This window comes from Melanotaenia boesemani, chromosome 10 (genome assembly GCF_017639745.1).
Source record: "Melanotaenia boesemani isolate fMelBoe1 chromosome 10, fMelBoe1.pri, whole genome shotgun sequence".
Classification (NCBI taxonomy): Eukaryota; Metazoa; Chordata; class Actinopteri; order Atheriniformes; family Melanotaeniidae; genus Melanotaenia; species Melanotaenia boesemani.
The window spans coordinates 37,501,450-37,527,452 of NC_055691.1; the positions used below are offsets into that span (position 1 = coordinate 37,501,450).

General features: G+C 46.6%; 1 protein-coding gene across 4 annotated transcripts in view; it reads right to left on the reverse strand.

Moving 5' to 3' along the window:
- wwp2 (WW domain containing E3 ubiquitin protein ligase 2) overlaps positions 1-26,003 on the reverse strand; it is a 108,757-nt gene that overhangs the window by 43,663 nt on the left and 39,091 nt on the right. For 2 of the 4 annotated variants that reach the window (XM_041996281.1, XM_041996279.1), the window contains exons 2-5: positions 23,887-23,968; positions 14,587-14,743; positions 10,240-10,361; positions 8,244-8,381 (exon numbers count right to left, since the gene is read on the reverse strand). In XM_041996281.1, the coding sequence (XP_041852215.1) occupies positions 8,244-8,381; positions 10,240-10,361; positions 14,587-14,743; positions 23,887-23,956 (487 nt within the window). In that variant the 5' untranslated portion in view covers positions 23,957-23,968. Of the gene's footprint in view, positions 1-8,243; positions 8,382-10,239; positions 10,362-14,586; positions 14,744-23,886; positions 23,987-26,003 lie in introns of those variants that run through there. The other 2 variants (XM_041996280.1, XM_041996282.1) reach the window with 2 other exon arrangements.

The following is a 26,003-nucleotide window of genomic DNA, read 5'->3' on the forward strand; positions in this document are numbered from 1 at the left end:
TCATCCTCCCACCCTTGCAAGTCGGGTGAGGAAACCCCCCCGTGGCCATGCACACCGCTGTAGGGTCACAGGAGATGATTGTACTGCTGAGCTGCAAGCAATGAGGCTCAATTACTCAAACCTGAGGAAGAAATTACACCAAAGTTTAACTGAAGTCGGGGATCATGTGCGTCTCCAAACAGCAGCGCATAAAAAGAAAGGTGGGGGAGGGGGTTCATTCTATTCTATTCTATTCTACAGTCATTTAGCAGACGCTTTTATCCAAAGCGACTTACATTTGAGAGCAAGAACAACACAAGCATGAATTCAAACAAGATGGGACGTCATAATTAAGTGTCAGACCACTTTTGAGTCCAGTTGGACCTAGGTGCTGTCATGTAGTGCTAGTGCAGTGAATTATTTTTTTTTTTTTTTTTTTTTTTTTTTTTTTTGTAGTCATTTTAAGTAAATACAGGATCACGATTCATTCATCAAACAATATCAACATGGTCATAAGTGCATGATTTCATCACACAATATCATCTTGGGTATAAATGCAGCAGCTTCTTCAGTGCTTGGTTGAGCCAAAAAGCTGGACAAATCTTTCTAGCTTATTTAGTTAAGCTAAATGTGGAAATGCTCCTTAAACAACTGAGTCTTTAGCTTAGTCTTAAAAGTGGATACGGACTCTGCGGCTCGGACGGAGTTTGGTAGATCGTTCCACCACCGGGGAACAACAGAGGAGAAGAGTCTAGCTACTGATTTTGCGCCGCGTTGTGGTGGGAGCACTAGGCGTCTTTCACTGGTAGAGCGTAACTGTCGAGAGGGAGTGTAGCTCTGGATTAAGGAGTGAAGGTAGACCGGAGGCGTTTGGGTCGTTAACCTCTGACCTGTGTGAGGACTCATTACTACCACCATTCTTTACATTGTGAGAAAGTTTACTTTTATGGAAACTTCCATTTTTAACGAAATATGCTGAATCCCTTTCATGCTACGAGCTCCTTTATAAAACCAGAAGCTGTGCAGGGACAAGCTGCAGTAGCTTAGCTTAGCAAAAACGCTGGAGGAGGGGCAAGGAGGGAAGCTGTCTACCGAGGTTCAGTCTGACCACTTGTGAAGAGTAAAGCTGATTTTACAGGGTTAAACGTGTACACCAAATGCTTCAATTTTACATAATAATGGCCCAACTTTGAGCTCCATCTAGACCTGATGCAACAAAGAAATAAGCTGTTATGTTAAGAGGGAAGTTCGGGTCCCACCTGAGGTGCTAAACCCACTCAGGTTTACCTGTACACTGCTGCAAAAGAAAGGGTAAAAAAAAAAACACCTGGGATTTTACCAACATCTCCATCTGAGCCTTTACGGGTTTATTTAGCCGTCCCTGTGAGGAGCGACAGGGCACACATGCATGAACACGTCCATGTCAACGGTGACAGAGCAGCATTGATGCAGGCCGAGAGGCTCTGTGTTCATTCAGCAGCAAACACTGCCGCCTCTGTCGCGCTCCATCAAACGCTGAGTCTGTTGCTCCGGACCTGGCTGGAAGAGCATCAGTCTACAGACCCTCCCAGACCAGTCTCCGCTCCCAGACCAGACCTCAGTCTCTGCTCCCAGACCAGGCCTCAGTCTCTGCTCCCAGACCTCAGTCTCCGCTCGCAGACCTAAGCCTTTGCTCCCAGACCAGACCTCAGTCTCTGCTCCCAGACCAGACCTCAGTCTCTGCTCCAAGACCAGACCTCAGTCTCCGCTCCCAGACCAGATCTCAGTCTCTGCTCCCAGACCAGGCCTCAGTCTCTGCTCTCAGACCTCAGTCTCTGCTGCCAGACCAGACCTCAATCTCTGCTCCCAGAACAGACCTCAGTCTCCGCTCCCAGACCAGACCTCAGCCTCTTCTCCCAGACGAGACCTCAGTCTCTGCTCCCAGACCAGACCTCAGTCTCTGCTCCCAGACCAGACCTCAGCCTCTGCTCCCAGACCAGACCTCAGTCTCCGCTCCCAGACCAGACCTCAGTTTCTGCTCCCAGACCAGACCTTAGTCTCCGCTCCCAGACCTCAGTCTCCGCTCCCAGACCTCAGTCTCCGCTCCCAGACCAGACCTTAGTCTCCGCTCCCAGACCTCAGTCTCTGCTCCCAGACCAGACCTCAGTCTCCGCTCCAAGACCTGACCTCAGTCTCTGCTCCCAGACCTCAGCCTCTGCTCCCAGACCAGATCTCAGCCTCCGCTCCCAGACCTCAGTCTCCGCTCCCAGACCTTAGCCTCAGCCTCTTCTCCCAGACGAGACCTCAGTCTCTGCTCCCAGACCAGACCTCAGTCTCCGCTCCCAGACCTGACCTCAGTCTCTGCTCCCAGACCTCAGTCTCTGCTCCCAGACCAGACCTCAGCCTCTGCTCCAAGACCAGACCTCAGTCTCTGCCCCCAGACCTCAGTCTCTGCTCCCAGACCAGACCTCAGCCTCTGCTCCAAGACCAGACCTCAGTCTCTGCCCCCAGACCACAGTCTCTGCTCCCAGACCAGACCTCAGTCTCTGCTCCAAGACCAGACCTCAGTCTCCGCTCCCAGACCAGACCTCAGTCTCTGCTCCCAGACCAGGCCTCAGTCTCTGCTCCCAGACCTCAGTCTCCGCTCGCAGACCTAAGCCTTTGCTCCCAGACCAGACCTCAGTCTCTGCTCCCAGACCAGACCTCAGTCTCTGCTCCAAGACCAGACCTCAGTCTCCGCTCCCAGACCAGACCTCAGTCTCTGCTCCCAGACCAGGCCTCAGTCTCTGCTCCCAGACCTCAGTCTCTGCTGCCAGACCAGACCTCAATCTCTGCTCCCAGAACAGACCTCAGTCTCTCCTCCCAGACCAGACCTCAGCCTCCGCTCCCCGACCTCAGTCTCCGCTCCCAGACATCAGTCTCCGCTCCCAGACGAGACCTCAGTCTCCGCTCCCAGACCAGACCTCAGCCTCTTCTCCCAGACGAGACCTCAGTCTCTGCTCCCAGACCAGACCTCAGTCTCTGCTCCCAGACCAGACCTCAGTCTCTGCTCCCAGACCAGACCTCAGTCTCTCCTCCCAGACCAGACCTCAGCCTCCGCTCCCCGACCTCAGTCTCCGCTCCGAGACCTCAGTCTCCGCTCCCAGACGAGACCTCAGTCTCCGCTCCCAGACCAGACCTCAGCCTCTTCTCCCAGACGAGACCTCAGTCTCTGCTCCCAGACCAGACCTCAGTCTCTGCTCCCAGACCAGACCTCAGCCTCTGCTCCCAGACCAGACCTCAGTCTCCGCTCCCAGACCAGACCTCAGTTTCTGCTCCCAGACCAGACCTTAGTCTCCGCTCCCAGACCTCAGTCTCCGCTCCCAGACCAGACCTTAGCCTCCGCTCCCAGACCTCAGTCTCCGCTCCCAGACCAGACCTCAGCCTCTGCTCCCAGACTAGACCTCAACCTCTGCTCCCAGACCTCAGTCTCTGCTCCCAGACCAGACCTCAGCCTCTCCCAGACCAGACCTCAGTTTCAGCTCCCAGACCTCAGTCTCTGCTCCCAGACCAGACCTCAGTCTCTGCTCCCAGACCAGACCTCAGCCTCTGCTCCCAGACCAGACCTCAGACTCCGCTCCCAGACCTCAGTCTCTGCTCCCAGACCAGACCTCAGCCTCCGCTCCCAGACCTCAGTCTCTGCTCCCAGACCAGACCTTAGTCTCCGCTCCCAGACCTCAGTCTCCGCTCCCAGACCTCAGTCTCCGCTCCCAGACCAAACCTCAGTCTCTGCTCCCAGACCAGACCTCAGCATCTGCTCCAAGACCAGACCTCAGTCTCCGCTCCCAGACCAGACCTCAGTCTCTGCTCCCAGACCAGACCTCAGCCTCTGCTCCCAGACCTCAGTCTCTGCTCCCAGACCAGACCTCAGTCTCTGCTCCCAGACCTCAGCCTCTGCTCCCAAACCAGACCTCAGTCTCTGCTCCCAGACCAGACCTCAGTCTCCGCTCCCAGACCTCAGCCTCTGCTCCCAGACCAAACCTCAGTCTCTGCTCCCAGACCAGACCTCAGTCTCTGCTCCCAGACCACAGTCTCTGCTCCCAGACCAGACCTCAGTCTGTGCTCCCAAACCAGACCTCAGTCTCTGCTCCCAGACCACAGTCTCTGCTCCCAGACCAGACCTCAGTCTCCGCTCCCAGACCTCAGTCTCCGCTCCCAGACCAAACCTCAGTCTCTGCTCCCAGACCAGACCTCAGCCTCCGCTCCCAGACCTCAGTCTCCGCTCCCAGACCAGACCTCAGCCTCTTCTCCCAGACGAGACCTCAGTTTCTGCTCCCAGACCTCAGCCTCTGCTCCCAGACCAGACCTTAGCCTCCGCTCCCAGACCTCAGTCTCCGCTCCCAGACCAGACCTCAGCCTCTTCTTCCAGACGAGACCTCAGTCTCTGCTCCCAGACCTCAGCCTCTGCTCCCAGACCTCAGCCTCTCCCAGACCAGACCTCAGTCTCCGCTCCCAGACCTCAGTCTCCGCTCCCAGACCAAACCTCAGTCTCTGCTCCCAGACCAGACCTCAGCATCTGCTCCAAGACCAGACCTCAGTCTCCGCTCCCAGACCAGACCTCAGTCTCTGCTCCCAGACCAGACCTCAGCCTCTGCTCCCAGACCTCAGTCTCTGCTCCCAGACCAGACCTCAGTCTCTGCTCCCAGACCTCAGCCTCTGCTCCCAAACCAGACCTCAGTCTCTGCTCCAAGACCAGACCTCAGTCTCCGCTCCCAGACCTCAGTCTCTGCTCCCAGACCAAACCTCAGTCTCTGCTCCCAGACCAGACCTCAGTCTCTGCTCCCAGACCACAGTCTCTGCTCCCAGACCAGACCTCAGTCTGTGCTCCCAAACCAGACCTCAGTCTCTGCTCCCAGACCACAGTCTCTGCTCCCAGACCAGACCTCAGTCTCCGCTCCCAGACCTCAGTCTCCGCTCCCAGACCAAACCTCAGTCTCTGCTCCCAGACCAGACCTCAGCCTCCGCTCCCAGACCTCAGTCTCCGCTCCCAGACCAGACCTCAGCCTCTTCTCCCAGACGAGACCTCAGTTTCTGCTCCCAGACCTCAGCCTCTGCTCCCAGACCAGACCTTAGCCTCCGCTCCCAGACCTCAGTCTCCGCTCCCAGACCAGACCTCAGCCTCTTCTTCCAGACGAGACCTCAGTCTCTGCTCCCAGACCTCAGCCTCTGCTCCCAGACCTCAGCCTCTCCCAGACCAGACCTCAGTTTCTGCTCCCAGACCTCAGTCTCTGCTCCCAGACCAGACCTCAGGCTCTGCTCCCAGACCTCAGTCTCTGCTCCCAGACCAGACCTCAATCTCTGCTCACAGACCAGACCTCAGTCTCTGCTCCCAGACCAGACCTCAGTCTCCGCTCCCAGACCTCAGTCTCTGCTCCCAGACGAGACCTCAGTCTCCGCTCCCAGACCAGACCTCAGCCTCTGCTCCCAGACGAGACCTCAGTCTCTGCTCCAAGACCTCAGTCTCTGCTCCCAAACCAGACCTCAGTCTCTGCTCCCAGACCAGACCTCAGTCTCCGCTCCCAGACCTCAGTCTCTGCTCCCAGACGAGACCTCAGTCTCCGCTCCCAGACCAGACCTCAGCCTCTGCTCCCAGACGAGACCTCAGTCTCTGCTCCCAGACCAGACCTAAGTCTCTGCTCCCAGACCTCAGCCTCTGCTCCCAGACCAGACCTTAGCCTCCGCTCCCAAACCTTAGTCTCTGCTCCCAGACTAGACCTTAGCCTCCGCTCCCAGACCAGACCTCAGCCTCTTCTCCCAGACGAGACCTCAGTCTCTGCTCCCAGACCTCAGCCTCTGTTCCCAGACCAGACCTTAGCCTCCGCTCCCAGAACTCAGTCTCCGCTCCCAGAACTCAGTCTCCGCTCCCAGACCAGACCTCAGTCTCCGCTCCCAGACCAGACCTCAGCCTCTGCTCCCAGACCTCAGTCTCTGCTCCCAGACCAGACCTCAGTCTCCGCTCCCAGACCAGACCTCAGTCTCTGCTCCCAGACCTCAGTCTCTGCTCCCAGACCTCAGTCTCCGCTCCCAGACCAGACCTCAGTCTCCGCTCCCAGACCTCAGTCTCTGCTCCCAGACCACAGTCTCTGCTCCCAGACCTCAGCCTCTCCCAGACCAGACCTCAGTTTCTGCTCCCAGACCTCAGTCTCTGCTCCCAGACCTCAGTCTCTGCTCCGAAACCAGACCTCAGTCTCTGCTCCCAGACCAGACCTCAGTCTCTGCTCCCAGACCAGACCTCAGTCTCCGCTCCCAGACCAAACCTCAGTCTCTGCTCCCAGACCAGACCTCAGTCTCTGCTCCCAGACCAGACCTCAGCCTCTGCTCCCAGACGTCAGTCTCTGCTCCCAGACCTAAGTCTCTGCTACCAGACCAGACCTCAGTCTCTGCTCCCAGACCAGACCTCAATCTCTGTTCCCAGACCAGACCTTAGCCTCCGCTCCCAGACCTCAGTCTCCGCTCCCAGACCAGACCTCAGCCTCTGCTCCCAGACCTCAGTCTCTGCTCCCAGACCTCAGTCTCTGCTCCCAGACCAGACCTCAGCCTCTGCTCCCAGACCAGACCTCAGCCTCTGCTCCCAGACGAGACCTCAGCCTCTGCTCCCAGACCAGACCTCAGCCTCTGCTCCCAGAGCAGACCTCAGTCTCCGCTCCCAGACGAGACCTCAGTCTCTGCTCCCAGACCTCAGCCTCTACTCCCAGACCAGACCTTAGCCTCCGCTCCCAGACCTCAGTCTCCGCTCCCAGACCAGACCTCAGTCTCCGCTCCCAGACGAGACCTCAGTCTCTGCTCCCAGACCTCAGTCTCTGCTCCCAGACCAGACCTCAGCCTCTGCTCCCAGACCAGACCTCAGCCTCTGCTCCCAGACGAGACCTCAGTCTCTGCTCCTCTGCCCTACCCATGAAGGAAAATAAAATACGTGGAGGTGGAAAATAACGTTGAGGGAACGTGTGGAGACTTTCCTGCCATGAAATATTGGTTGGAACATAATGTGGACATAACGTCTCATCTTGTGCTGATGTTGAACCTGTCCCCACCTCTGTTTCTGTCCCCGTCTCCGTCCCCGTCTCTTTTCCTGTCTCCGCCCATCCCCGTCTCCTTCCCTGTCACTGTCCCCGTCTTCGTTCTTGTCTCCGTCCTCATCTTCTTGTCTCCGTCTGTCCCTGTCTCTGTCTCTGTCCACGTCTCAATCCACTAAGATCCAACCCAAAAACCACGAGAGGATTCTCAGATGTTCATGATCTGAGCTCAGGAGGATGATGGACGACTGGTTCTGTTTACCAGCTCCTCAGACAGAACTTCACATTTATTTATTAAGATATATTATAATTATTATTTATTATATCCGCTACAATAATTCTTGATCACCAGGGCTCAGTAAAAAGACATGACTGGTCTAGAAACTTTCAGACAGTGAACAACAATATATTATGTTTCTACTCTAATATTATGACTGATATTTAAAGATAATTTTTCTTACTGAATTTGGTAAAGAAAATCTGGAAACTTGAGTCCAACCTGAGAAAGCTTCATGTTTTCATTTTTCTACTTTCAGGCTGTTTTAGCTTTAGGAGGATGCATACGGACTGAGTGCAGCCCTACAGCCACATGCACTCATCAATATGTTAAAAGGAAAGCTTGTAAAACCCTTCAGCTCAGTTCTTGTAACGCTTCTTGTACTGAATTAAACAAAAGTTTCAGATACTCCGCAGGAAATCTCCTTCTGAATCTGAATGTAGAAGCAGTGACTCGATCACATTTACAGAACCGACATCGTTATTAACCTCGGTGGTGTCTTCACATTTACTACCAACCTGCTGTCCTCCCGGGTCAAGCTGACCCGAGGACGCTGCCTGCCACATCAACCCCTCTGATTCAATATGACATCACTGTGGTTGCTATGACAACAATCCACCAAAGATTTTACTGTGAACAAGAGCAAATTGTACAGACATGTATGTGAACATACATACACAAGTGTGCGTGAGGGGGGTTGGCTCATCATAACCTAGCTGATTGTATTTATTCATTCAACTAAACTTGTTATGGCCGATACTCGGCTGAAAGGTTTAACTCTTTCCGGTCCTGCAGCGTCACAGAGGCTGAGAAGGGTTCTTAAAAACACGAATCTCTCCAGCCTGAAGATTTTCCACTGCATGTTTGTGGTGTGAGAGCTTGTCGAGGTGCCGCTCTGTTCATTTCTGTCTTACTGCCCTCGGAGTGTACGAGTGTGTTGTGAAGGCAGGACTCACTGTCTGCTGTTGTGGTGCCATTGGGCAACGAGCCCAGATCAACAACCATGCCGTCCAGACAGACGTTGAGCTCTCCTCCTGCTACAACCGAGCCTTTGTTCTCCGTCTGCAGCACCAGACTCAGCTGGAGGTTCTCCACTAGAGGGAGGAAGAGAGGGTAGAGGTTGGAAAGGTGGAGGACAGAAGGATGGCAAGAGCAGCAAAAGTAAGGAGAGGTGGATGGAGGGGGGGGGCTCTGTTATTGTTCTAAAGTGGAAAAACACCCAGATCATAAACTGACATTGAAGGCATCATCCCCGTAAAATCCGAGCATCTACATATCACAGCAAATATGATTCTTATACTCACCCTGAACTCACCATGTTTATATATATATATATATGAAGCAAGAAGGTCGCCAGTTCGAATCTCGGCTGGGGGGAGTTTTGAACCTTGAGGGCAGCGGCCTTTCTGTTTGTGTGGGTTCTCTCCAGGTTCTCCAGCTTCTTCCCACCGTCCAAAGACATGTTGGGTTAATTGATGATGACTAAATTCTCCCGAGGAGTGAGTGTGAATGATTGTTCGTCCCCTGTGTGTTGGCCCCGCGATGGACTGGTGACCTGTCCAGGGTGTACCTGTCTCTCACCTGTTAATGCTTAACCCTTAATGGACTAAAGGGTCTAAAGTCTACCCGGACTTCTCCCGCGTAACGTATAAAAAGTCTAACGGGACGTCTTCCGTGTAACGTATAAAAAGTCTAACTGGACGTCTCCCGTGTAACGTATAGAAAGTCTAACGGGACGTCTCCCGCGTAACGTATAGAAAGTCTAACGGGACGTCTCCCGCGTAACGTATAGAAAGTCTAACGGGACGTCTCCCGCGTAACGTATAGAAAGTCTAACGGGACGTCTCCCGCGTAACGTATAGAAAGTCTAACGGGACGTCTCCCGCGTAACGTATAAAAAGTCTAACGGGACGTCTCCCGTGTAACGTATAAAAAGTCTAACCGGACGTCTCCCGTGTAACGTATAAAAAGTCTAACTGGACGTCTCCCGTGTAACGTATAAAAAGTCTAACGGGACTTCTCCCGCGTAAAGTATAAAAAGTCTAACACACACACACACACACACACACACGTGTGTATATATACTCATATATATATATATATATATATATATATATATATATATATATATATATATATATATATATATATATACACACAGCATTGTTACACTGACTTTTCCACCTTTAAAGAGAAATCCACGTTTTTTCAGTAGTGATTTCAGATGAATCTGCCTTCAGTGATGTCTTAGTTTATTTACTGCTTCATGTGGCTGATTATCATGAACTCAGTGTGTGTTTGTGTGTGTGAAGGGATGATGCTCACCGACAGTCTCTTTTCATCATTTAGAGTGGTGTGTGTGTAGGAATCAAATACGACATCCAGAATCATGTGAATATTCTGGCCTTTTAATAACAAGCCTGTCATGTTGCAGCAGGTTATGGAGCAAACTAAAACCTGGCTGCAGGGTGGACCTTCAAACCTCATTTCTCCAAACATTTAGGAAAGCGAGACCCATCTGGTTGTTAAAGGCTGATTTTACTCAGATATGGTGGATTTTTTCTGATTTCTTTCAGAACTTGTCTCTTAAATTCATTCATTTCTGGAGAAAAGTGAGAGTTTTATTACTAATTTCTTTTTCTTCCCAGGCTGGTAATGTGTGTTTTAAAGCACCGTGGGTATGAGTGAAGACTAAGTCTCTATTCCTCCTCAACAGGAAAGGTTTCTCCTGCAGTTCAGCTATAACGCAGCATTTTACATTAAACATAATAGATTTACAGAAAACTCCTTCCAAAGTCTTAAGGTACACTTGGAAACTTTAATGAAGTTTTTATTTTTCTGCATTTTTCCAGGATGTAATTAATTAGAAGCTGATGCATGTGTCACTGGTAGCCCTGAAACAACCTCCAGGATATTAACGCATCTCGCTGTGCGTGTGTGTGCATGGCTTACTTTTGCCATCATGTGAGCGCAGCGTGTCCAGCAGGTCTATGGTAGCGCTGCCGAGTAGCTCCTTTCTCAAGGTGTGGCAGCTCCACAACTTCAGATCCAGACGACTCTGAGGCGTCACGTTCCTGTGAGACAACATCATCATCGTCGTCATCATCATCATCATCACACCCACATTTAAAATACTAATTAGTTCAGGAATCCAATCATTTCAGCTCTGCTTGTTAACAGGTGAATAAACCAGATTTCTGCGGCTGAAATGAGGCTGGTTTAAAAGAAAGCAAAGGTCCTCTTTGCTCATTAGATTAGATAAAGGGTCGGGGGCTACTTTCAAATATATATCTATATATATTATCTATCAGTATCTATATATATATATATATATATATATATATATATATATAAATTGTCCCCTCGCCCTCTGTGGGTGGTCTCTCATCCATCCAAGCTCGGGTCCTCTACCAGAGGCCTGGGAGCTTGAGGGTTCTGTGCAGTATCTTGACTGTTCCTAGGACTGCACTCTTCTGGACCGAGATGTCTGAGGTTTGTCCTGGGATCTGCTGTAGCCACTCTTCCAGTTTGGGGGTTCCTGCCCCGAGTGCTCCGGTGACCACGGACACCACTGTTGCCTTCACTTTCCAGGCCTTCTCAAGTTCTTCTTTCAGGCCTTGGTATTTCTCCAGTTTCTCATGTTCCTTTTTCCTGATGTTGCAATCGCTTGGTATTGCGATGTCAACCACAACGGCTTTCCTCTGCTGTTTGTTCATCACCACAATGTCCGGCTGGTTTGCCATTACCATTTTGTCGGTCTGGATCTGGAAGTCCCACAGAATCTTAGCTCGGTTATTCTCTACCACCTTCGGAGGTGTTTCCCACTTTGACCTCAGGGCTTCCAGTCTGTACTCCGCACAGATGTTCCTGTACACTATACCAGCCACTTGGTTATGACGCTCCTTGTAAGCTTTCCCTGCCAGCATCTTACACCCTGCAGTTATGTGCTGGGTTGTCTCAGGGGCCTCTTTGCACAGTCTACACCTGGGGTCTTGTCTTGTATGGTAGATCTGGGCCTCTATTGCTCTGGTGCTCAAGGCCTGCCCCTGTGCAGCTATGATCAGTGCCTCTGTGCTGTCTTTCAGTCCAGCCCTTTCTAGCCATTGGTAGGATTTCTCGATATCAGCCACTTCAGTTATCTGTCGGTGGTACATCCCATGGAGGGGCTTTTCCTCCCATGATGGTTCCTCCATCACCACATGATCTGTTTTCCACTGCCTGAGACATTCACCGAGCACTTTGTCCGTTGAGGCCATCTTCCTGATGTATTCAAGGATGTTGGATGTCTCATCCTGGATAGTGGTTCTGACCCTCACTAGTCCTCTGCCTCCTTCCTTGTGCTTAGTGTACAGTCTCAGGGTGCTGGATTTGGGGTGGAACCCTTCATGCATGGTCAGGAGCTTTCGTGTTTTCACATCTGTAGTCTGAATCTCTTCCTTTGGCCAGCTTATTATTCCCGCAGGGTATCTGATGACCAGCAGGGCATAGCTGTTAACTGCCCGGACCTTGTTCTTGCCATTGAGCTGACTCCTTAGGACTTGCCTTACTTGTTGGAGGTATTTGGCTGTGGCTGTTTTTCTTGTGGCCTGTTCGAGGTTGCCATTTGCTTGTGGAATTCCAAGGTACTTGTGGCTGTCCTCAATGTCTGCTATTCTGCCGTCTGGGAGTAAGACCCCTTCTGTATGGACTACCTTCCCTCTCTTTGTCACCATCCGCCCACCCTTCTCAAGTCTGAATGACATTCCGATGTCACTGCTGTAGATCCTGGTTGTGTGGATCAGTGAGTCAATGTCTCGCTCGCTCTTGGCGTACAGCTTGATGTCATCCATGTAGAGGATGTGACTGATGGTGGACCCATTCCTAAGTCGGTATCCATAGCCAGTCTTGGTGATTATTTGGCTGAGGGGGGGTCAGACCTATGCAGAACAGCACAGCGGACAGGGCATCTCCTTGGTATATGCCACATTTGATGGACACTTGTGCAATTGGCTTGCAGTTGGCCTCAAGGGTGGTCTTCCACTGCTGCATTGAGTTTGCAATGAAGGCTCTTAGAGTCCTGTTGATGTTATACATCTCCAAGCATTCCATGATCCATGTGTGTGGTATTGAGTCATAGGCTTTCTTGTAATGTGCACAGTGCACAGATTGGTAGTCCTGATAGCAGTTGCCGTTCCAACAACATCCACTGACGGCAACTGTGGATGTTGGAACGTTGAGCTACTAGTTGCTTGGCAGTGAGTATTGATTGTTGATGTAGAAGATTCCACATTTCCCACATTCTCCGCATAGTAACATTCCAACAGAGCCTTGTTCTCGCCTCTCGTCCATTTCTGTCTTGTTCCAGTAGCCCATTTCTCGCCAGGGTGCTCTGGTTCCCTGACGCAGAGCTTGTTTGACCGGGCGACGTCTGAGCCGGTATGTCTCGTATTCCCTTGTCTCTCATCTTATGAGGTTCTTGCCTAAGGACCCACACTAGGTGTTGGTAATTGCCCCGGCCGGGATGTGTACCCAGGTCTCCTGGGTGAAAGTTGGATGACTTACTCACTGAGCTACCCAGCTGCTTAATATACATATATATATACACATATTTATATATACATATATACACACACACACATAAACATAGATAAATATACATACATACAAATATATATATAGACGTTGACACAATTGTTGGTGCCCTTCGATTAATGAAAGAAAAACTCACAATGGTGACAGAAATAACTTGGATCTGACAAAAGTAATAATAAATAATAAGTCAGACGTTGCTTTTCAAACATGCTTCAACAAAATTATTTAAAAAATAAACTCATGAAACAGGCCTGGACAAAAATTATGGTACCCCTATAAAAGACTGAAAATAATGTGACCAAAGGGACGTGTTAATCCAAGGTGTGTTCACTAATTAGCATCACAGGTGTCTATAAGCTTGTAACCAGTCAGTGGGCCTATATATAGGCTGCAGGTAGTCACTGTGCTGTTTGGTGACATGGTGTGTATCACACTCAACATGGACCAGAGGAAGCAAAGGAAAGAGTTGTCTCAGGAGATTAGAAAGAGAATTATAGACCAGCATGTTAAAGGTAAAGGCTAAAAGACCATCTCCAAGCAGCTTGATGTTCCTGTGGCTAAAGCTGCACATATTATTCAGAAATTTAAGATCCATGGGACTGTAGCCAACCTCCCTGGACGTGGCCGCAGGAGGAAAACTGATGACAAATCACAGAGACGGATAACACGAACGGTGACAAAAGAGCCCAGAAAAACTTCTAAAGAGATTAAAGGTGAACTTCAAGCTGAAGGAACATCAGATCGCAGCATCCGTCCTTGTTTAAGCCAAAGTGGACTTAATGGGAGACGACCAAGGAGGAACCATTGTTGAAAACAAACCATAAAAAAGACAAACTACATGTTGACAAGCCACAAAGCTTCTGGGAGAATGTCCTATGGACAGATGAGACAAAAATGGAACTTTTTACCAAGACACATCAGCTCTATGTTTCCAGATGGAGAAATGAAGCATATGAAGAAAAGAACACAGTCCCTACTGTGGAACATGGAGGAGGTTCTGTTATGTTCTGGGCTGCTTTGCTGCATCTGGTACAGGGTGTCTGGAATCTGTGCAGGTACAATGAAATCTCAAGACTATCAAGGACTCTAGAGAGAAATGTGCTGGCCAGTGTCAGAAAGCTTGGTCTCAGTCGCAGATCATGGGTCTTACAACAGGACAAAGACCCAAAACACAGCTAAAAACACCAGGAATGGCTAAGAGGACAACATGGACTATTCTAAAGTGGCTTCTATGAGCCCTGACCTAAATCCTATTAAGCATCTTTGGAAGGAGCTGAAACATGGCGTCTGGAAAAGGCTCCTTCAAACCTGAGACAACTGGAGCAGTTTACTTATGAGGAGTGGATTAAAATATCTTCTGAGAGGTGCAGAAGTCTCACTGACAGTTACAGGAATCGTTGGATTGCAGTGATTGCCTCAAAAGGTTGTTCAACTAAATATTAAGTTAAGGGAACCATCATTTATGTCCAGGCCTGTCTCATGAGTTTATTTTTTAAATAATTCTGTTGAAACATGGTTGAAAAGCAACGTCTGACTTTCATTGGTTAAATTTCATAGAATTTTTATTTATTATTACTTTTGTCTGATTCAAGTTATTTCTGTCACCATTGTTTTTCTTTCATTAACCGAAGGGCACCAACCATTTTGTCTGTGTGTGTATATATATATATATATATATATATATATATATATATTTAAATGTGTGTGTGTGTACGTGTGTGCTCTCACAGTGTGAGGTCCTCATTCCACTGCAGTTCCAGGTGCCCGCTGCGTTTGCCTGTTTTTTTGGTTTCGCTGGTCAGGCCGTCGGCAGTCACCTCGACGAAGGAGCTGAACCGAGACTGACGGCTGGGCAGCTTCGGGGACTGGGGCTTCGCCGACACCACTGCACACACACACACGTTACATGCGTGTTCCAGATGGAACACGTTCCACATATGTTGCAGCTGTAACATGTTACACGCAAAAGAAAAATCCAGAATATCAGACCAGCAGCTGGTTCATCAGCAGCAGGTTCAGGAGACATACTGGTCCATGAAAACCAGTTTAAGCACCATGACACAGTTTAATCCATTAACGGCAAAGATCTGGGCGACATCTTACGTCAGCTGAACTTCTCCTCTTGCTGCTTGGACATCCTGCCCATAGGTTTCTTCAAAAATGTCTCAAAGACTCTGGAGCCAGATCTGGTCCAGGTTGTGAACTGGTCTTTAATTTCGGGCGTCTTCCCAGAACTTCTAAAAACAGCTGTAATCAAACCTCTGCTAAAAAGGGACAAACTAGACACAAATGAGCAACTACAGGCCGATCTCAGATCTTCCTTTTCCAAGTAAGATCATGGAAAAAGCCGTTTTTCATCAACTAAATGAATTTTTAACAAAAACAACTGCTACGATGTCTTCCAGTCAGGTTTTAGTCGGCACCACAGCCCCGAGAAGCTCTGACCAAAGTCATTAATGGCATATGTTTGAATACAGACGATGGAAAAAAGTCAGTCTTATTCTTATTGGACCTCAGTGCTGCTTTTGATACAGTCGACCACAATATATTACTCCCGACTGGAGAACTTGGTGGCCTCTCTGTCACTACACTGGTCTAAATCTTATTCAGAGAACAGGAAGTACTTTGTGTCAGTAGGTAACTTTACATCTGAACAGACAAGAAATACATGTGGAGTTCCCCAAGGTTCCATCCTGGGGCCTCTTCTGTTTAACATCTACATGCTCCCACTGGCACAGGTCATAAAGAACAACATTAGTTACCATAGCTACGCAGATGACACACAGGTATATATTACAATGTTACCAGGAGACCAAGGCCCCGTACAGGCTCTTGGTAAATGTATTGAGGAGATTAATGACTGGATGTGTCTAAACTTTCTCCAGTTAAACAAAAACTAAACTGAGGTGATTGTCTTTGGAGCCAAAGAGGAACGATTAAAGGTCACCACAGAACTTCAGTCTATACACCTAAAAACCACCAACCAGGACAGAAATCTGGGTGTATTGATGGACTCAGACGTAAACTTTGAGAACCACATAAAGGGAACCACAAAGTCAGCCTACTATCAGCTTAAGAACATATCAAGGGTAAAAGATGTGATGTCTCAGCAGGACCTGGAAAAACTAGTCCAGCTTCCATCTTTAGTCGGCTTGATTATTGTAACAGTGTTTTTACAGGTTCTACCTAAAACATCAGTCAGACTCCTGCAGCTGATCCAGAACTCTGCTGCTCCAGTCCTCACTAAGACCAAGAAAGTGGACCACATCAGTCCAGCTCTGAGGTCATTACACTGGCTGCCGGTCCGTCAGAGGATAGACTTTAAAGTTCTGCTGCTGGTCTATAAAGATCTGAATGGTTTAGGACCAACATACATCAGAGACCTCTTGACCCAGTATGAACCTACCAGAACCCTCAGGTCATCTGGATCCAGGTTCTTATCAGTTCCAGAGTCAGAACCAGACATGGAGAAGCTGCATTCAGCTTCTATGCTCCACATGTCTGGAACAAACTCCCAGAAAGCCTCAGATCAGCTGAAACACTCAGTTTATTTAGATCCAGGTTAAAGACCCACCTGTTCTCTGCTGCATGGACTAGTTTTTATTTAGAGTCCAGATCTGGATCTGGTTCTTTAAGCTGGAATCATGTTTTAATATTGTCTTTACCCACACTGGAACTTTATTTCTTGCATTTTATCTATTTTATTTATTTATGTTTTTATTGAATCATTTTATTTCTTTTGATCTTTGTTTTTAATGTGCTTGTTTTGCTTTCTGCATCTGCTGGAATGTTTGATGTGAAGCACTTTGAAGTGTCTTGTACATGAAATGTGATGCACAGATAAATTTGCATGTTCCAGCTGCAGATGGAGACATTTTAAGGCTGTAGCTGATTTTCTTGCTTTGCAAACAGCACGTCTGAGCAGATTATTGGTTTTTAAATAATTGTCTGAAGTCTGCTGAGAAAAACCTGAACTCTTCCGATAACTTGTTTTAGTGCAGTTACCTAGTTTAAACCTGAAGAATGATGCGATGATATAAACACAGCAGCAGATTAAAACAAAGCAAAGAAAAAGAAATCCTGTTTTATATCAACAACATTGTTGAGTTGGGTCTCAGACGCGCTGAAAGAAAACTTTTCCTTAACTTTTGCATCACTTCCTGTTTGCAGGACTTTGTTCATGTTAGCGTCACTGCAACAAGTCGAAGGAACGATAGAAACGTGCTTTATTATACAGTTATTAGTTATTTATGGAGAAGTAATAACTTTTAAATTCAAATATTAACTTTAAACAGAAACATGAATATAACTGAACTCATTTAAAAGGCTGCTTCTTGCTAAAAGAAAACAGCTAATAGTTGAAAATGTGATGGCTGGGTTTACATAGAAACACCTGCTGTGATCACGTTTAGTTTGAGTTGAAAAGAGCCGCTCGTAAGGTTTTTACTAGAAGGAAATCTTCAGAAAAGCTGGTTGCAGTCTGGTTTACGAGCTGGTGGCAGCAGAAAGAGACGACTCCCACCGACTCTAATTGATCTAAAACTGATGTGTGGAAGTCAGTGCTTCATGATTAACTGCAGCGCTCATCAATAACATCAATAAATATATTTATCAGTGGAAAATAAAGAAAAACTGAGCTTTTAACAAATAATTTAATAATAAAGAAGTTTCCTGCTTCTTAAATGTGTGTCTTCCATCAGGGACGGTTTATTTCATATAAAATTATTTCAGGACTCTGTGTTTCCTGTAAGCCTGCAAGTTTTCTGCTTCACATTTACAACCTCCTCATGGAACATGGAAAACAGCCGCATCTCTGGTGTGTTGGTGGTTAGGGTTAGGGTCAGACCAATATGACCACTGCCCCCTACTGGCAAAAAGAAGACATACACAGGACACTTCGATGTATCTTCATCTAGAAAAGATCCAGTATGCAAACACAGGCTGAACTTATGTCTGGTCAGCAAGGCCGTGAGTTCTGCAGGTGGGACAGAAGCTGCAAGTAGACTTAGTGGTTGTTAATTCATTCGGGTCTGGTGAGTCTTTGGTTATGAATGAATGTGATGGCGGGCAGTGTCTGATCAGGATGAGAGGATGGAGAACAGATTTCCAGATGATCTCCTGAACATCTGGAAAAACAATGTGAAGGAAGTGACCCAGAGGTGGAAAACTGCCAGAATCAGAAGAGGTTTAAACAAAGAGAGGAGGTGGCAGAGGTTCACTATACTGATAATAAGCACTGGCTCACACGCCTGGACTCTCGATGATATCCATTCTTAATGAAATGAGTTCAACATGCCCTCCCTCTGCAACCATAACAGCCTCAGCTCTCCTGGGAAGGCGTTCCACAGGTTGAGAAGTGTTTCTAGGAATTTCTGACCATTCCTTCAGAAGGAGGTCAGACACCGATGCTGGACCAGGAGGCCTGGCTCTCCTCCGCTCTAATTCATCCTAAAGCTGTTCTATCGGGTTGAGGTCAGGACTGTGCAGGCCGATCAGGTTCACCCACACCAGACTCCTCATCCAGGTCTTCATGGACCTGCTTTGTGCTCTGGTGCTCAGTCATGTTGGAACAGGAAAGGGCCATTCCCACGCTGTTCCCACAAAGCTGGGAGCATGGAAGTGTCCAAATTCTCTTGGTACGCTGAAGCATTCAGAGTCCTTTCACTGGAACTGAGGGGCCGAGTCCAGTTCCTGGAAACAACCCAAACCATAATACCCCCTCCACCAAACTTTACACTTGGCCCAGTGCAGTCGGACCAGTACCATTGTCCTGGCAACCGCCAGACCCAGACTCCTCCATCATATCGCCAGATGGTGAAGCGTTGTTATGATTAGTCATGATTACATTAACTATCAAAATAGTTGGCGACTAATTTAATAAGCAATGCCATTGTTTATATTTTTTGAAGCTTTGTGTCATGATTCCTGGTTTATGTTCCTTCGTTTACTTATGTTGATTCATGGTCCTGGGTGTTTGTCATGTTTTTGGTTTTTTGGTTCCTCATTAGGTAAGGCAGTTTATTTGTACAGCACGTTTCATGTACAGGACAATTCAAAGTGCTTTACATAAAACAAAAGAATTACAGATAATAAGAAATAATAAAAGGCAGCAACACATAGCAAGAATCACAATAAAATAATAAATTACATTAAAATGACTAAAAGCAAGATGAGTTAAAAGTTAACATGCAGATTTCATGCATAGGCGCATGAGAAAAGAAATGTTTTTAACCTGGATTTAAAAATGTCTACATCTGGCGAACGTTTCATCTCCGCTGGCAGTTTGTTCCACTTGTTTGCAGCATAACAGCTAAATGCTGCTTCTCCATGTTTGGTCTGGACTCTGGTCTGGAGTCTGGCCTGGACACTGGTCTGGAGTCTGGTCTGGACCCTGGTCTGGACTCTGGCCTGGACTCTTGTCTGGTCTTTGGTCTGGACCCTGGTCTGGACTAGGTGACCAGAGTCTTTGGATCTAAGAGCTCTGCTAGGTTTATATTCTCTGAATGTTTCACAGATGTATTCTGGACTTGAACCGTTCTGGGTTGTAAACAATCAGAAGGGTTTTAAAATCTATTCTGTGACTGACTGGAAACCAGTTTAAACTGGAAACCTGTATAAACTGGAAACCAGTGTAAAGATGTTATAACTGGTGTGATGTGTTCAGATCTCTTAGTTCTGGTTAAAACTCTAGCAGCAGCGTTCTGGATGAGCTGCAGATGCTTAATGCTCTTTTTAGGAAGTCCTGTTAAAAGACCATTACAGTAATCCAGTCTACTGGAGATGAATGCATGGATGAGTTTCTCTTGGTCTTTCTGGGAGACTAAACTTTTAATCCTGTTGATGTTTCTGAGCTGGTAAAAAGCTTCTTAGTGAAGCTTTGATGTGGCTGCTGAAAGTCAGGTCTGAGTCTATCAACACTCCAAGGTTACCAACTTGGTTGGTGATTTTAAGAGCCCGAGTCTCCAGGTGTTTACCAATGCTGACCCTCTTCTTTTTGCTACCAAACAGAATCATCTCAGTTTTGGCTGAGAGTGGAAAATTCTCCTTCATCCAGGTGTTTATTTGCTCCAGACTCTGACACAGTAAGTCTGCTGGTCTGCAGTCATCTGGTGACAGAGACATAAAGTTGTGTATCATCTGCATAACTGTGATCTTTAATGCTGAAGTTCTGTAATGTTCGACCCAAGGGGAGCATATACAAGTTGAACAGAAGAGGTCCAAGGACTGACCCCTGGGGGACTCCACAAGTCATGGCCACTCGCTCGGATTCATAACTGCCGATCGTAACAAAATAACTCCGGCCTTCTAAATAGGACCTGGACCAGTTAAGAACAGCTCCAGAAAGTCCAACCCAGTTTTCCAGCCTGAAAACGGGATTCTGTGATCTACAGTATCAAACGCAGCACTGAGATCCAACAGAACCAGGACTGATACTAGACCAGAACCAGTCTTTTAACACTGTGACCAGAGCTGTTTCAGGGCTGTGATGAGGTCGGAAGCCGGACTGAAATTTATCCAGATTTCCACTTTGATTTAAAAAGTCATGAAGCTGGTGAAATACAACTTTCTCCATAATCTTGGAAATAAAAGAGGTTAGAGACGGTCTATAGTTGTTCATTATAGAGGCGTCTACAGTCCTTTTCTTTGCGAGGCTTAATAGCAGCTATCTTTAGTGACTTGGGAAAAATGCCTGATGCCAGTGAGCTGTTAACTATCAGTAGGAGATCACTTTCTACTGAGGTAAAAACTGTTTTTAAAAAGTCGGATGGGATCATGTCCAGAGTGCATGTTGTTGATTTCAGATGCCAAACTGTTTCTTGTAGGACTTTTAAATTTAACATTTTAAACTATGACATAACAGAAATGTTTCCGGGTTTTAGACACAGACTAGTTTTCTTGTTTGACTGTGTGGAATTAATATTTTGCTCATTGTTTTCATTTTTTGGCTAAAAAAGTTTGCAAATTGGTTGCATTTCTCACTGGAAAGGAGCTCCGGGCTTATCTGTTTAGGAGGATTTGTAAGTTTTTTAATCATAGGAAACAAAGAATTGTTGACGTTCCTGTTAATCATTTCAGATAAATGCAGCTCTCTGGCCTTGCACAGCTCATTGTTATAGTTACGCAGGCTTTGTTTCTACAGCTCAGAGTAAATTTGAAGTTTATTTTTCCGCCATTTCCGCTCAGTTTTTCTGCTTTCTCTTTTTAGGCTGGTAACCACAGTGGTGTTTCTCCATGGTGTTTTCTGTTTGATCAAAGTGCTCCTGATTATTATCGGTGCAACAGCATCCATTACATTCAAGACTTTCAGATTGAAATGATCCAGGAGTCCATCAACTGACTCTGGTCTGGTTGTTGGTAACATAGCTATGGCCTCCACTAACTTAGCACTTGTTCTTTCATTAATGTACCTCTTCCTAGGAGCAGGTTGGTTGGACATTCTGAGTGATCAGTAAATCAAACAAAATACAAAAGTGGTCAGACAAGGCCGAGTCAGCGACCACAACAGAAGAAATATCAACACTCTGAAATAACCAGGTCCAGAATGTGACCTCGAATGTGGGTCGGTTCTTTTACATGTTGCCACAAACCAAACATCCAATATGGAAGAAAATTCCTTGACATTACCATCCGTCATGTTATCTATGTGGATGTTAAAATCCCCAGTTAAGATGAAATGGTTAAAATCAGTAGAGATAACCGACAATAATTCAGAAAATTCATCAATAAAATTTACACAGTGTCCTGGACGTCTGTAGATGATTAGAAATAGGATTTTAGAAACAGCCTTAAAATAAAACTAAGATTTTCAAAAGAAGTAAAATCACCAAATGAAATTTCTTTACACTGGAATGAATCTTTAAATAAGGCAGCTTCTCCTCCCCCTTTCCTCCCAATTCAACATTTATTCATAAAACTAAAATGAGGGGGTGCTGTTTCATTAAGAACTGTAGCAGTTGTGTCTTCTGTTCACCATGTTTCTGTTAGAAAAAGAAAATCTAAACTGTGAGAAATGATGAAGTCATTAACTAACAGTGATTGTTGGACAGAGATCTAACATTAAGTACAGCAGCTTTATGAAGTTTCCTCTGGTCTCTGTTGTATTCTGAGTTATACAAGGTACAGTTAACAGATTAGATCGATTCACCCCACAAACTGACCGTGTTCGATTCCTTATTTTACTAAGACAGGAATCCTACTGGGTCCAGGCTTGATCTCAGAACAGCTGTTAGTAGTAGCAAAACTACAGCAAGGACCCTGAATGCATCATGGCATGTTATCTTTGTTGTGAACTCTGCTGCTCTGTGAACCTCCTACACCTCCTCCCATGCCCTGCTCTGCCAGGACAGATGATCTAAGAGGAGGATGAGGAGGGGGAGGAGGGGGAGCCCTGTATTTCTTGGTAGATGGTGGTCGCTGGGGTCCGGTCCGGGATAGAGACATCCTTTGAAGACCTTGGGTGATGTGGAGAAGAGGGTCTGGTGAGGGGGGAGAGCTGGAAGTTGATCTCTTCTCTGCTGTGTCCTTCGCTCTTATCTGTACATCATGTTTGGGTTTGCCGTCCCAACAGCATGACGCAAGTGTGCACCAAGTAATCTGCATCCAGTTAGATTTGGATGGACACCATCAGGTCTGAATTGCTCCTTACAGTTCCAAAAGATATTGAAGTTATCAATGAACTTTATCCCATGGGTGATACATGCGTTTGATAACCATGTGTTCAGGCCAAGAAGTCTACTGAAAAGTTCAATTCCTTTACCCCCCGTAGGAATGGGTCCTGAAATGTAAACATGGTGCTCCAAACTGACACAGTCTCTCCAACAGCAGCGAAAAGTCTTTCTTCAGGATCTCGGAGCCAATTTTCCGCCCCAGAATATCAAAAGATCCTGTGTGGACAATAATCTTCATACCATCTGGATGTGAAGACAGAATGGTATAATGATCTCTATCAGTTCCCTGACCGATGGATCAAAATGTTAGATTTTCCATCTTTGCCATCCTTACATGCTGTTATAGAGTCTCCAATCAGAACTGTGTCTATTTGTTTTTGTGTGGAGGCGCCGATAGCTTCTCTAGTCCTCCTGTTTGTGGAGTTTTGGCCTCTCCTCCTGGTCTGGTTAGCCCTGGGCTGAGTTTTAGGGCTATTTTTTTTTATAGATCCTTGCATTACATCCATCATCATTCATTTTAATATGAGTCAACACATCATATTTTTTCTGCAGTGAGACTTCAGGTGGTGGAGTGAGTGCTGGAGCTTTAAATTTCCTGCTGGATTTACCTCTGCGACGAACAACATCAGACCAGGTTCTGGCTGGGGTTGATGACTTTGGTCTGGGACCAACACTGTTCCAGTAGGAGGGATCAGTCTGATGGTCCGGTTTGGGATTTTCCTCAGCTATTCCAGTGTCATTTAAACACATCCAAGGAAGTGTATCAGCCAGGTCTGTAGCGGGAGGCTCCACATTCGGCATGACCTCGCTTATGAAGATTTGACTCAATCCATTTGACAACTCAATCATTCCACTAGTCCTCCCATGATAGTCCACATAAAGCTAACAAAAATTATTGTTCCAGTGATCTATAAGTGACCAGGAGTCCCTGTTCTTACATTTCTTGTTGGTAAAGATAAGAAAAAAGAAGAAAAACAGAAGAAAAAAGCAAGCAGAAAGGAGAGCAAAGCAGGAAACATCCACACGGCAGCAAAGCAGGAAGTAGCATTTTAGATCATTAGTTCACCTGGTCTGATTAGCTCATTCACCTCACCTGTGTCTAGTTTGTCCTTTAGTGTATTTAAGTCCATTGGTTTCTCCTGGTTTAACGTCTGTGAACTTCTTTCATAGGTGTCTATTATCACTTTTTAATGGACACCCTCCAGCCAATCAGAATCAAGCATTCACCCAGACCATGGTATAATAGTAGTTACTAATTGGGATAATATGTAATAATTCTGTGTAATATGTTAACATGTTCAAAATACACATTCATTCTTTCAGTTTTGTTAAGAAGGTGATAGAGAGAAAAAAGAATTACCTTTTAGGATCAGCTGAGACTTTTCAGTGGTCTGGACACAGCCAGGTCTGGTCACGCTGGCAGCTGCCATGTCATCACAGCTCTGTAACACAACCAGGTAAACACAACCAGGTAAACACACGACCTGGGGGGTGTCCCACGAAGCTGGATGAAGGGAAAGCCGGGCTTATCTTGATAAGTCTGGCTCATTTAATCCAGAGTTCTGTTCCATCAACGTGGTTTATGTGAATGCTGCTGAGTAACCATGGTAACTGATGCACCAGAACTTGCCTGCTCGGGGCAGGCTAACATTTAGCTTAGCTTAGCTGTGTGTCAAAGGTCTCATACAGACTCCCTAAAGAAAGTTCCACCTGGTAGAACTGCTCCGCCTCATTCTGGTATAAAATAAGAAACACCTGTTATTACATCACTGCTTTGTCTGGAATAATCAATAAATCTGTCAGTGCCATGTAACTAAAGAAACACAACGATACACGTACTGAACATGAAATTAAATGAAAAGAACATGGTATTCATTAAAACTAATTAACACCTTATTAACCCTCCCCAGCTTCAGGAACCCGACCTCCACTGCCTCTGGTTGGCTAACAGTAAAACTGGGATCAGCTGAGCCCCGTCCATACAGGCCGAGGGTGTTTAAAGAGAGAGAGAGATGGAGAAAGCTGGTCTAAAGAGATGGACGGAGAAAGATATAGATAGATAGAGACAGGGTTTTTTTCTGGTTACCATGGCTCGGCCTTTTATTAATGACCCTGCAGAGGGCGCACGCTTCATTCAAAGCTCATTCAGACCACCAGACCCACGGTTTTCAAGGGGAGGACCACCAGTAGCAGTGGTCTCTGACGTTGTCTTGGTATCTACAGAGCAACATGTTTACAGCTCAACACGTTTAGAACAAACATGTCTTCAAAGATACCTCCCACTCTGAGACATGTTCTGGACAGTGTCCGAAATGAACTTTTTCACTCACCAGCCAAAGAATCCACCGGCCAAACACATTTACTGGCCAAATTATTAAATTATTGTACACACACACACACCTCTACACGTTATTTCTATAATACTGTGTTGTGTTGTATCCAAACTGGAAGTCACAGCAACATTAAACAAAGGCAACAAGAAAAATGGTTTTATTTAATAAAGTGTTAATGTCTGAATTCATGAACTAAAACCTGATCAGACTCGTTCCTCTCTGCTCTTCCTCTGGCCTGCTGCTCCTAACTCTCCTTGTACCACAGCATTACAGCCTTGGTGGGATCATACTCCCTGATTCTTGCTTTTTATTTTATTGTTTAAAAAATAAACTTAACAAAAATTTATTTTAAATAAATTTAAAGCTTATTGATCTGATTCATGACAAATCAGTAATATTCAAAATAAATAGCTTATCAATAATCATAAAAGCTGATTTATAATAATAATGAACTTAATAACTGATCAATACAATAACAATATTATTATTTTATTATATCATTATTATATTGACAAGTTAATCGTTTGACAAGGTCTTCGTAGTCTCGCGGAGTCACGTCCCGTTATGCAGCTGTCGTCACCCTTCAGGTTGAAAACAGCTAAGCTAAGCTAACAGGCTAACATCGCGTGGCACGCGCAGGTGTGTGCCTACAGCGCGTGGCCCCGCCTACAGTCGTCACGCGCAGGTGTGCCACCGCCTACAGCGCGTGGCCCCGTCTACAGTCGGCACGCGCAGGCGTCTCCTCGCCTACAGTCGGCACGCGCAGGTGTGTCACTGCTTACAGTCGGCACATGCAGACAGGGGCGCTGCTAGAGATTTTTGGCCCCATGAAAATAAACTGTTGACAGGGTCCACAAGTTGACCACCCCCCCCTGAAAGTTTTGATAGTGTAATACATCCAATTAGCAATTTTAATGCTATTTTGACCATCAAAATAGCATTAAAAGAAATTAAATTAGAAGAAATGAAAACAAATCCATGACAGGCTACTTGGTAGAGGAAGCACTAAAAATGCTTTCAGTGATTTCACCAACAAAGTGAAGGGAACCTGATCTGATTACCAATCCTCCACGTCATCATCTCCCTCATGTAGCAACACATGAAGTCTAATTTAGCTCCACATCTGTAGACTCACAGGTGAAGC